Source organism: Oryx dammah, unplaced genomic scaffold (assembly GCF_014754425.2).
Source record: "Oryx dammah isolate SB20612 unplaced genomic scaffold, SCBI_Odam_1.1 HiC_scaffold_25, whole genome shotgun sequence".
Taxonomy (NCBI): domain Eukaryota; kingdom Metazoa; phylum Chordata; class Mammalia; order Artiodactyla; family Bovidae; genus Oryx; species Oryx dammah.
The window spans coordinates 69,841,349-69,854,101 of record NW_024070209.1 but is presented as its reverse complement, the minus strand read 5'-3'; the positions used below and the strand labels follow the sequence as shown (position 1 = coordinate 69,854,101).

General features: G+C 52.9%; 1 protein-coding gene across 1 annotated transcript in view; it reads right to left on the bottom strand.

The window, feature by feature from the left end:
• Positions 1 to 12,753, bottom strand: part of ALK (ALK receptor tyrosine kinase) — a 734,875-nt gene that overhangs the window by 20,537 nt on the left and 701,585 nt on the right. The window contains exons 19-24 of the mRNA XM_040225696.1: positions 11,448 to 11,552; positions 9,284 to 9,470; positions 8,577 to 8,667; positions 8,384 to 8,448; positions 6,835 to 6,964; positions 831 to 928 (exon numbers count right to left, since the gene is read on the bottom strand). Coding sequence (XP_040081630.1) covers positions 831 to 928; positions 6,835 to 6,964; positions 8,384 to 8,448; positions 8,577 to 8,667; positions 9,284 to 9,470; positions 11,448 to 11,552 — 676 coding nt within the window. The remainder of the gene's footprint in view (positions 1 to 830; positions 929 to 6,834; positions 6,965 to 8,383; positions 8,449 to 8,576; positions 8,668 to 9,283; positions 9,471 to 11,447; positions 11,553 to 12,753) is intronic.

Here is a 12,753-nt window from a genome sequence, read left to right as displayed (position 1 = left end):
AAAGGAAATAATTCCCATTCTTCATTTCTGAGTATTTTAGAAAAAAAATAATTTATCCAATAAACATTTATTGTGTGCCACTATATGCTGGGGATGTGAAGATGCATAAAATAGGGTTGTTGCCTTTGATTTATCCATAGCCAGAGATCCAAAAATACAAACTCCTTAAACTTCCCTTAAGGAACCCAATTTTTTAGATGATGTGGCAGGCTTGGTCACTTAGATGTGCCTGACTATTTGTGACCCATGGACTGTGGCCCTCCAGGCTCCTCTGTCCGTGGGGATTCTCCAGGCAAGAATACTGGAGTGGGTTGTCATTTTCTTCTCCAGGGGATCTTCCCGACCCAGGGATTGAACCCTGGATGCTTTGACAGGCAGATTCTTTACCATTGAGCCACCTAGGAAGCTCAGTCTTCTAGATACGGAAACATTAACATGACCTAGGACTTGACACAGGCGGGGGTCCCTGCAGGAGGCCAGGCAGAGCTCATCGGGGTCTCCAGTGCTGATACAGATGTTTTGTGACCCCACTTTGCTTCCCTGGTGGCTCAGTTGGTAAAGAATCCACCTGTAACGTGGGAGACCTTGGTCGGGAAGATCCCCTGAAGGAGGGCATGACAACCCACACCAGTATTGTTGCCTGGAGAATCCCCCTGGACAGAGGAGCCTGGTGGGCTACAGTCCATGGGGTTGCAAAGAGTCAGGCACGACTGAGTGACTAAGCACAGCACAGCACATGGTCCCACTTTACATATGGGCCAAACAAAGCCCTGGGGACACGTAGGGGAGCGTCTGGAAGGTGAGGGCAGAGCAAGGTCACTTAGACTCACCGGTGGATGAAGTGATTCTCCTCTAGATACTGACAGCCGCAGGCGATGTCCCGAGCCACGTGCAGGAGATCCAGCATGACCAGGGAGGAAGGCTGGTTCTGTAGGAGACAGTAGTGACTGGCTGGTGAGGAGCTCTCAGGGGAGAGAAGGTCTGAAACACTGGACTCCCGTGCTCACCGGGAGGTCAAACGCAGGCTGGTCACCCTGGGGTCTTGGCCCTGGCTGCACATTCGCGATCACCTGCACATGCCTGGGCCTCAGCCCGGAACAATGACTCCACCTCTGTGTGGGCGCAGCGTTTACAGAGTCACAGCTGCCAGGTCAGTGGGGCTGGAACCCATACCACAGACGTCCTGCCCCTTCGTGTTTTTTTCTGCCCACTCCCACTATCTTCATAAACATTTGAATACCCTAAACGTACAAACAGGCCTGTGAGGAAATCAAGTGTTGCTTTAAAATGCTCTATTTAAAAATATTTAAAAAAATTAACTTTCTTCAAGAAGACCTAGATCTGAAGCGGACTGAAAAAGCAGACCTTCCAGAAAATACTGGGCAGCTGAAGAGCTATCTCTGGCTCTCCTGCATGAGGCCCCTTTTGTGCAAAATTGCTGCCCCCCACCCCCCGAACCGTCCCGGGATGCAGCCTGGCTCTCCTGCCCCCGTCTGGTGGGGTGGCCAGAAGTCTTTCCTGAGGGCTGCGCCTTTCTTGGTGTCTTCTCAATCCCTAACCCCCGAGCCCGCAGCAGCATGTCCTCAGGCAGCGTCGCGTGCACTGTGCTGCTCGGGGCTTGTTCCACCACGTTCCCAAGGAAACCTCGAGGTTCCCGAGGCAGGGCCTTTGGTGTCCACTGCCATGGTCTCCAGCGCAATGCTTAGCTCACTGCCGAGGTTCAGTGAACAAGGGGGTTTGTTGGTTGATCACAGCCGAACTAGGGTTTTCCAGATGCTGCCACAGATCAGGGCCTCCCTGAGACTCTTTGGAGCAATAGTGTGCATCAGGGGAGGTGGCGAGGAGTTCGTGTGGGAGACGACTCAGGGAGGGGAACATTTGCTGCCCACGGACCATCAGGCAGTCCCCTACCTGTAAGAGGGCAAGTCCCAGGACCTTTGATGCCATATCCTGTGTGGTCAGTAGGCAAGCAAGGTTACCTCCATATTGATGATGAGAGGGCTGAGGGCTCAGAGAGGCTCAGCTAGTAGGGTGGAGCTGAAACTGCCCTGAGCTGGGCTTTAAGGGTTTGGACTGGGGGAGGCGAGATTCTAGGAGTTAAAATTGAGTTTCTTAGGAGAGCATGTCTGAGGAAGGGCTGGCGTTCCCATGGACTCAGTGCACGATACCCACATGAGCACAGATACAGCACACAGCGTACATTTCAGTGCTCGGTTGAGCTGAGCTGGGCTTCATCCTCCTGGGTCCCTTACTGGCTGTGTGCCCTGGAGCTGACGGCACTCCCTCTGTCCAAGCCACTGTGTCCTCGTGTGTGAAAGTGATGTGACACCCTCAGCCTCCCTGGTTGTTCTGAGGACTCATAGCAAGAAGCACAGAGTGAGCGCTTCACAGAGGGCTCTGCATTCATGGAGGGGGCTACTCCATGCAGGGCGCTGTTGGGGACTTGAGAAGTGGCTCATGTGTCTGGCTTCTCCCAGGACCTTGTTGGGGTCAGAAGTACTGGGCACTGGGAGAGAGAGAGTCTCCATTTCCTGGGGACAAGAAAAGTAATATATTTTTGAGAGAAATATTCATCCATCTTGCTATAGTATTAGGACAATATTTTCTCTTGCCAGGAAAATTCTTTCTGTTCCTGCCAAAGAGGACCATTCCTAGCGCTCCTAGAGTCTCTTTGTGTCTTAGCCCCCATCACTCAGGACGCAAGGACCATTGATGTCTCAAATGCTCCATAAGTCTGCTGCATGCAGGGGCTAAGTCTTCTCAGGCATTAACCCCCGGGCCGCGTTTATCGGGGCTCCCTGTCTGTGGCTGTTCAGAGCAAATTAACTGCACCAATAATCAGTCTTCACAGAAGCAGATTGTCTGTAACCCAAGGGGTGTGTCTGCATGTCTGTGTGTGTGTGTGTGTGTGTGTGTGTGTGTCTGTGTCTGTGTGTGTGTGTGTGGTGGTGGGGGTCTGTGGATGCTGTGACAAAACCGATATTGAAAATGAACAGTGCAGAGCATAGACAGTGTGCCATCTGTATCCAGCCTGGGCAAAGGAGGAGTTGGAACCAGAGCTGTTTTTCCTTGATTTGCTACTGAATGTGGCATTTCCTTTGGCAACTTCAGGCAGTTTTTATTCTGTCTAATACTCAGAGAGGGTTTTATCCAGTACCTCTCAAAGCAGGCTGTAGGATGGAATTCAATCAAATAGGTATGGGAATTCCTGGGTTAAATAGGCTTCTTCATCAGAGGAATTATCAGAGTCTTTGCTACACACTAGTGTGTATTGAGAATCAATCAGAGGGGAGTCTGTGTGGCTCTGAAACTGGCTTGACCATGGAATTCTTTTGAGCACGCCTGTGAGTGTGTACCACTCAGGGTTCTGACATTCCCATCAGGACACTGTTTTGACCAATATCTTACTTTTGCTCACAGTTCCTGAGGTGCTATTTCCAAAGGATAATGTATATACTGATAGACAGAATAATATTGATAATAATAATAATACTTCCTTAAGTAGCTCCTGCATTTAGAGACGAAGGATCACAGGACATGGGGGAGGAACAGTTTCACCAAGGGAAAAACAGAATAAGGATACATTTTTAAATTGATGGCTATGAGAGTAAGAGGGAAAGATGAAAGGAAGCAGCAAAGAATGAAGACAGGGACACAAGATATTAAAAGTGGCAAAAATCCATTTTGAAAAGTGATGAGAATGGTGCTGGGCCTCAGATTCCTGGCTCCGGACATGGTCAAAAAAATGCACTCAACGAATTGTGGAGGCAACATTAGTACTTAGCAAAAGTGAAACCAAAGATGAAAACCTAAGCTTTAGTGGCAACCAGAGGTTCTCATCTCTATGCTGTGCTCTCTGGGGTTCAAGGAGCCGCCACGCATATACAGCATCTTCTCCAGAGCCACTACCTGCCAGACTACCATTCCCCAAGCAGGTGTAGATGCTATAGTGAGCAATGGCTGCCCCCTTTAATACAGAGATTACTGACTCCTTGATGGCCTTTGTCATTATTGATTGAATCAACTGATGCTAAAAGATAGCTACTAGTCTATATATGACATATATTAAATCCTCAATAAAATTTTGTTCAATAAAGAGGGGGGTCTGCAAAATTATATTGACATTAGAAGGGTCCTTCCTTCTTGAGGTGGTGGGGTCCTGGGACCGAATGATGTTTCCCTCTGTACCCATGAATTTCATTTCCATGACAGACATAGTTGGCCCTGGCACCCATTCTGTCCTATGAGTCTGTGTATCTATCATTACTTCATATCCATGCATTATCTGAAGCCAGAGCCACTTAGACCCTCTCTGAGGTCCTTCCATCCTGATGTCTATGGAGCTGCTGAACCACAGGGATGGCAGGAAGTGAGCACAGAGTGTGCATCTGATTCTGAGCACCCAGCTGGGAGCCTGCACACAGCAGGTTAAGCGTGGAGAGATGCAGGGGCTTCAAACAAATGAACCAGGTGGACCTCAGGCCTTTGAATTCAGTGAGTTCTAGCCTGGAGGCACAGCTCTGCCCACCCCCTCCTCAGTGTGTGTATGTCTCCAGCCCCTTTGTCCATCAGCCAGTCCCTCCCTCTTTCATCAGGATTTACTGATATTAGCTACCTCGGTCCACTATAAATCCTGGTCCTTTCTCACACTCAACCTGGTCCTCACTTATTAAGTTGGAGTTTGTGGTTCTGAGAATCCATGTGGCACACCCAGCAACCTCCCACCCGCCCTGCTCCCTGGCTGGAAGTTGCTGCTGCAAACACATTTGCATGGGGTCACTCTGGAGGGCTGTCATCCGACATTTCACATCACCCATCATGGGCAGTAAGTGCCTCAGGAAGGACCAACTCATCTGAGGTGAGTGGGTGTAAAGGAGTAAGGAGGATGCCTGGACTGCCACCAAGATCTGGGAGCATGGTTGGCCAGAGTCACACAAAGAAGATCAGGGTCAAGGGTTAAAGGGAAGATTTGGTGGGGGGATCCTGACCCTTAGAAGCACCTCTCTCCCAAGTAGAGTTGACCTTCCCCTGGCTGTGGGCATCCCTGGGGTGGTACCTGCAGCCAGAGGTTGGAAGCCGGCAGCAGGCTCCCGCTGTGAGCCTCCTTGAGACAGCACTTGGGCAGGGAGGTGGTGGGAGATGTCAGTGATCTGTCTTCCCCGCTGGTGCTTTGTTCTTTGAGACAACATCCAAATCATTATCAAGAGAGATACCTTTGCCTGTGAGAGAGGGAAGTACCCCTCCCTGAAGGTTCTTGGTCTTGCTATATGATGGGTTCTCAGATTCCCTTTATGAGGAAGTCTTGTCCTCAAGCCTCAGGAATGTCCAATGGGAAACCCAGAGCTGGACCTCCTTCCAGAGAGTGACGTCACATGTTTCCTGTTGGACATCTGCTGGAAGCACTGCTGAGATGCTCAGGGCACAAGGCTGAAGGCTCTGCTCTGCTGGGTAGGGGTGGGGAAGCTGAGACTGGTGCCCAGACCCTGGCAGAGATGCCTGCGTAGCTGGCAACCTTTGCTCTCAACCACCTGCCCTCACCTTGGTCCTCAGGGCTTCCCCATGGGGACCACAGGGATCCATAGCACAGCAGGCTGGAGTGAGCAAGGAATGAGGAGCCATAAGGCCTGAGTTCTAGTCCCAGCTCTTCCACTTCCTGTGTGACCTCGGCAAGTCACATCACCTCTCTGAGCCCCTGTTTTCCCGTCTCCAAAATGAGGTGAGATCTGTACCATCTACTTCATAGGGTGGTTTTGAGAAATGTGAAAACTCTGGGGAGGTGGAGGATGGTGCTGCAGACGAGGAGTATCATGAGGCAGGGTTAGTCGTTCTCCCCTTCCTCAGGCCCCTTCCTCCTGCCAGGGGTGCTGCGGTGCGCACGCTCATCCTCTTAAGAAGTTAGATTGGATTCCTCTTAGACGGTCAGCCAGAGCCTTGCAGGAATGGGGTGGAGGCTCTTAAGAGCCTGAGTGAAGGTGGGAATTGGAGCAGCTGCGACCTTCTGAGGTTTCCACCACCACTTTGGGTCCATGTGAGGAGGGTGTTCAGTCCTGGTCTTCCTGTGGCCGCGTGGCTGTCGGCCTCTCCCTGCTTTCCTTGGGAGTGGGAAGGGTACAAGTCTTTCCTGTGGTCCTCACAGTTCAGCAGCAACTTCAAGATGGCAGTTCCTAACTCAGGGGGTCTGCTCTGCTCCAGTTCCCTGGGCCCAGGACCTCTTGAAGACCCTGGCAGTGACGGGAGTGGACAGCCGGCCTCTGGGCTCACCCAGTGAGCTGTGTTTTATAAACCAGGTCTGTCCGAGATGTTCTAGCCTGACCCTTAGAGTTCACATCGCAGATCCTCAGGTTAGAGGGGGTTGGCTGCCCTAAACCAGGTTGTCTAATAATCAACTGGGGGGAAGTGTGCGTGGGCCCACCTAGGTTTCTTCACTCCCCCTAACTCTAGCCGTTTGACCATAACATGTATGTAGCACCTTCCTAAATACCTCAGCCCTTCATTTTGATTGTAAATCTACAAGGTCAGGAAGTCCCCATCTGAGAGATGAGGACCCTGGGGTTCACAAGGGGTGGAGCAGAGTGACCTGCCCCAAGTCAGATGGTTGAGTGAGTGACACAGCTGGCGTGAAAGCCCCGCTCTGTGCTTGTCCCTAGTTTGGTTTTCCACAATCGGCGGGTCATAAAAATAGATACTGGCTAGAAGAAGACATTGCTCAAGGCTTGGGCAAGCTCCCTCGGATCAGGCTCAGCCGTTGGATACCTTCTGTCCCTTCTCTCCCACCTGTCCCCCAGATCAGAGCCCAGGGCCTGACCCTGGCTGGGAAAGGTGTTTCTCACTCACCGGACGAGGACGCGTCTCCCGGAGGAAGGACTTGAGGTCTCCTCCCGCCATGAGCTCAAGCAGGATAAATCGGGGCAGGGCTTGCAGACTCACGCCAATACAGCGCACGATGTTCTGGTGGTTGAATTTGCTGCAGAGCGGAGAGGAGTAACCGAATTTAACTGAGCTGAGTCTGCAAAAACTGGGCAAAGCTGTGTACAGAGTTATGTTTTCAGAGCCACATTATGTAAAAGCTTTCTGTAAATACGGGGAGCAGGAGTCCCAGGCTGGGCCTAAGGAGAGGAGAATCTGGTTGCTGAGCAGCTGGAAGAACCAGAGGGCAGGCCTGGTGGGGGTTCAAAACGCATGGAGTGTTCTTGCTTGGAGTGGGGGGCTGGGGAGCGGGGGAGAGGGCCGTGCATAGGCACTGAGCGAGAAGGCTGGGGTGGAGGTGAGCAGGGAGACGAGGGTGTCCAGGAGGCTGGCGCCAGGACTGCTGGCCAGGATTCACATTTTGGGGGTTGGATTCACGGAGGAAAGCCTCAAGTGGAAGCTGGAGGGCCTGCCTCCCTGAGGGCCTGCCTGATACCTGCCTGTTGACTGCGTGCGGAAGAGAACGAGGAAGAGGGCTGCTGGATCCCACCATGGACTCTTTGCGGGGGCTCTGAGATTCGGGTTTTCTTGTTAACGTGATCCTGTGAGGACACGTGAGGCAGTGGGGCCAGGAAGCTCCACGTGGGCACACTTGGGCAGAGCTGATGGACTGGGTGACCGTGCACCCAAATACAGTGCTGCTTACTCGCTGCAGAGTAGGGAGACTGAGTGACGCGTGTCTCCTTCCACCTACTCTTCTACCTTCCAGGTTTTACTCAATGATCACTATTACATGGGCAACCAGGAAATACATCACTTAAGCAGGAGCTGAGGCTGCCACGCGTCCTCCTACGGACACAGCACAGCTCTGGCCTCATTCCCTCGGCCGCTTCTGCCAAGGCCTCCCTAGCCTGTCAGGATGTTTGAGGCTACCCGGTGCACCGGGAGGCCACGAGCCTGGCTAGCTCTCAAGGTTGAACCTCTGTTGTCAGAGCCCTGGACACTGAGCCTCCCCATGGTGGGCCTCAGATCCACCAGCGGAAAAGTCGGGCCAGCTGGGTAGACCAGGGTGTGCACCTTCCATCACGTGGGGGCCCATTTCCTTTACTTGAGAGTTGGGAGCTGGGGTGGGTGAAGGACCTGGCGGAAGAGTTCCCTGGAGGAAGATTGTATTTTCCACTGTCAACAACCAGCACACTCTGTTTCTTAAGAAAAGAGGGAAAAGAACCAATGGGTGACCCAGGGGTGCTGGTTGAAGGCCAGGTGACATTGACTGGGGCTACAAGAAAACCAGATGGGGGCTGGTCCCCTCTGGTAAGACGTGCTAAGAACCTCGGCTGCTGGGGGAGGTCTCCAGTTAGAGAGGAGGGGTGCCCTGCAGGGCAACCCTGTTTCCCTTGGAGATATGCCTGTTAGAAATATCTTGTGTCCCTCACAGGCTTGGGGTGGTGGTGTGGGCATCCCTCTGGGCCGTTACCTGATGATCAGGGCTTCCATGAGGAAATCCAGTTCATCCTGTTCAGAGCACACCTCTGGCAGCGTCTGGGCACAGAAGGGAGGGTGGGAAGGAGGAGGAGGCTGTGAGCCACAGAGGTCAGAGGCTGTCGGCAGAGGGCCATGCTTACAGAGACCCCTGCCAAGGTCAGGCCCACGAGGAAGCCCCCTCTTACCTTTACAGCCACTTGCAGGGGGCTGGGGTCATTGGGCATTCCAGACACCTGACCTTCATACACCTCTCCAAACGCGCCGTGGCCTAGACCCCTGTGCAGAGGAGAAGGTGTGATGAGGCAGGGGCACACTTAGTGGCCACTCACAGGAGGCAGGGAGTCACGAACACCCTCAGGAGTAATGCCCTCAGTGTGGCTTTGCTTCGCAATCCCCAGCCTCTGTTGCTCTATGGGCAAGAAACATTCCAAGCCAGGCTTCATGACATTGGCTGATATGCCTTCCGTGAACACTTACTGAGTCTATTTGCCCAGGTCCTAGAGGTGACTAAGACATGGGTCTGGTGGGAGAGGACTGATGGCTGGCAGATACCTCCTGGAGAGCGCTCAGAGAATGACAGACACGTGCAAAGGGTTCTCTGGGAGCTGGGAGGGGGAGGGGAGCAATGCTTGGGGGAGGCATTTGGGTGGTTTTGAGGAGCACCCCATTTCTCCCACCTAGTCCTCCTCTCATTGTTCCAACCTCATAAGTTAAATAAATAATTAGACCCCCAAATGGCCCTGGACATTAAACCTTCTCCCCCTGGGAGGGCTGGGGGTGCTCCGAAGGGTGGCTCTGCTGGCCTCTTGTGGTCCAGGGATGACATCCGGCTGCCTAGAACGCTCCCTTCTCTGCCTCTCCTACCCCCACTGCCCCAGCAGACGACACTCACCGGATGAGGGTGATGCTTTTCCGTGGCACCTCCTTCAGGTCACTGATGGAGGAGGTCTTGCCAGCAAAACAGTAGTTGGGATTGTAGTCAGTCATGATGGTGGAGGTGCGGAGCTTGCTCAGCTTGTACTCCGGGCTCTGCAGCTCCATCTGCATGGCTTGCAGCTCCTGGTGCTTCCGGCGGTACACTGCAGACAGATGGCGGTCCATACAAGGTGGCCTGGGCCAGGCCACCTCCTCTAGGAAGCCTTCCTTAATCTCTAGCTCCTCCGCTGGGGTCTAAATCTTTTTCCATCATTCTTAGTCATACTAACAAAATGATTATAGATGTGAAAGTATACCTTTCATTGAAAGATTAAAGCAGATATAAAGCTTAAAATCATATGAATGAAAAGATTTATTGTATCACGCAGGGGCAGAGGCACATTAGTTTGGGTCCTCTGAGAAGCAGACCCAGGACAGGATTAGAAATGCAAGGATTTCATTCAGAGAAATGCCAATGAGAGATGATCCAGGGGGAATCCAGGAAGGCTGGGAAGCCACTAGACTGTTTTGACTCCATGTGAAGGACAGGGTGACGGAAGGTTGAGCAAAGACCCTAGATGGCCATTCAGTCTAAAAAGGTTCCAGCAAGGCTGTTGGGAAGTTCTGGAGTCAAAGTGGGCTGTCAGAGGAGTCCCAAGTCTCCAGGAGGGGGCTTGCCTTAGTAGCTCTGCTCTGCCCAGGTGCTGCATGAGGCAAATATAGCACTAGACTTGAGAGTACAGCTGGGGCTCTTGGTCACCCATGTTTCCTACAGATGAAGAACCACCAAGCCACATAGCTGGAGACAACTGCAGAGTGGAAGGTCTCTAAACTGGCTCTAAGCTAGTGCCCAAGGACCTGAGTTCTAATTCCACCTTTGTTACCTACAAGCTGTGACCCTGATAAGTGACATGTGACCTCTTTGGATCTCAGTCTCTTTCTCTGTAAGCAGGGACAGTAACACCTGCCCTGTCCCCTAAACCTCCACTCTCCATCCCCTGGGATTATGATAATGAAATGAATTCACCAAAACAGAATAGTTTCAGAGGGAATTCCCTGGCTGTCCAGTGGTTGGGACTCAGTGGTCTCACTGCTGGGCCTGAGTTCAATCTCTGGTCAGGGAACTTAGATCCCACATGCCGAATAATGTGGTCAAAAGAAATGGTTTTGGAAAGTTCTAAAGAACTCCCCAATACAAGTGACCATTATCACTGTTATTACTATATGTGAGAACATTCGGTATATAAGGCAAACTCCATGGGAGGTGATTCACAGGGTGGATTCTGCTTTTAAAGCTCGGCCCCACCACTTTCGGGCCAGGGCAAGTGAGTCAACTTCTGTGCACTCAGTTCCTCCTCTATGAAACATGCCAACTGTGATCACAGGGTTCTTTGAGGGTTTAGTGAACTAAAATGTGTTACTCGCTCAGCGTGTGGTGAGTGTGCAACAAGGTAGCTCTTGTCCTCCTGCTGTTTGCAGGATGGTGTCATGGGAATCACAAAGGTCCACTGAGAACGGAATCCCTGTCCACCCCCAGACTCCCCCAGCCCCATGGGGCTGGCCTCAGAGTGCTGCCTGGAGCCTTTCCTTTCCTTTCCTTCTGCCTCCCCTCAAGTCTCTGCCCACCTGCCCCGGGCATTTCCAGCAGAAAGAGCCTGGCTGGGCCCTCTGTGATGTGCAGATCAGTGCCCCTTGGCTCACAGGCCTAATGGGAAATACTGAGAAACCAGCTCTGCATTCTCTGTGGAGAGGGGAAGGGTGGGCTGGAGGTGTGAACCAGACTAGAAGAGTCCACTGAAGCCCATGTCTGATGACAGCTAAACTGAGGTCTGGAGGAGGCTGGGGACGGGGGGCGGTGGTAAGCTTTAGCCATGGTGTTCTCTTCTGAAGAAGACCCCTCCTTGAGCAGCCAGCAGGCTCTACATGGGGCTGAGGTTCAGAATCAGGGCTCCTAGGAGCCAGGAGTGTGCTGGAGCCAGAAGGAGATGGGCTTCTGCTTTGGCTTGGCTTGGGCTGCCCTCATTCCCACCGCCCAGAATGACCCTTCAGCCTGAGAGGGCACAGCCTGAGATGCCGTTCTGTTCTGCCAGATCTTCCTTCCCTGCCCTGCTCTGGAAGTGCTGGGGCTCTGGGACACTCACCGATCATGATGCCGGAGAAAGCCAGGACGAGGGCGGCTACCAGGGCAGAGGTCACAACGGACAGAATCAGCGAGAGTGGCAGGTGGGGCTCTGGAGTGGGCGACACTGGAAGACAGTCCCCACGGGGCACGAATGACCACACTGATTCTCCTCTGAGCTGCCTCCACATCAGAAAGACCCTTCCCAGCCCCGGACCCACAGACCGCCAGCCTTCTTGGAGGATGAGGGCAGTTTCATCCCGGTTTTACAACTTTTAACAGCTTTTGTGGAGAGGCATTATATGACAGGGATAAATATCACAGTCTCGACACTGATCTGAAACATCAGCTGCGCATGACAGGATGAGGGTGGAAAGTGAGCCAACAGGGGCTGTTGAAGCGACTCAGGCACCTTGTGTGCACGTGTGAAGTCGCTGTAGTCGAGTCTGACTCTGTGCGACCCCATGGACTGTAGCCCACCAGGCTCCTCCATCTGTGGAATTCTCCAGGCAAGAATCCTGGAGTGGGTTGCCATGCCCTCCTCCAGGGGATCTTCCTGACCCAGGGATTGAACCCACATCTCTTATGTCTCCTGCACTGGCAGGTGGGTTCTTTACCACTAGCACCATCTGGGAAGCCCCTCAGGTGCCTTAGTGAGTGAGTGAAGTCGCTCAGTCGTGCTGACTCTTTGTGACTCCATGGACTGTAGCCTACTAGGCTCCTCCATCCATGGGATTCTCCAGGCAAGAATAGTGGATTGGGTTGCCATTTCCTTCTCCAGGGGATCTTCCTGATCCAGGGATCGAACCCGGGTCTCCCGCATCGCAGGCAGACGCTTTACCCTCTGCGCCAAGGGAAGCCATCAGGGGCCTTAGGTGACTACAAACTCAGTTTGACCCAAAGATAGAGTGTGCCTGTCAGTTAGACTCGAGGCTGAACTGATGCTCTAACCGCGAGGGCACTGGGCCCAGCGCGTGGGAGGGAGAGCTGGGTGCGTGATGGTACTGACCGCACCAGGCACTGAGCCTGGGCCTGGACATGGCATTTCAAAAGGGACGTGGACACCTGCAACAACAGGATGGGAAAGAGATAGAGACTCATGTCCCACAGACTGGAAATTAACGGGCTATTTAATCTGGAGGAGACTTGAGGAGGAGGAAGGCAGCATGCTCTCCAGACGCCGTAAAGGGCCACTACAAGCAGGAAGCCAAGGGGTGGAAGTCGGGAGGAGAATGGGTCTGGCTCTGTAACTCCCCAACGGGAGACCTTGTGTCTTAGGAGTACTGAGGTCCTTGGTGCTGGGGTGTCTGGTGGAGATGAGCTGGCCC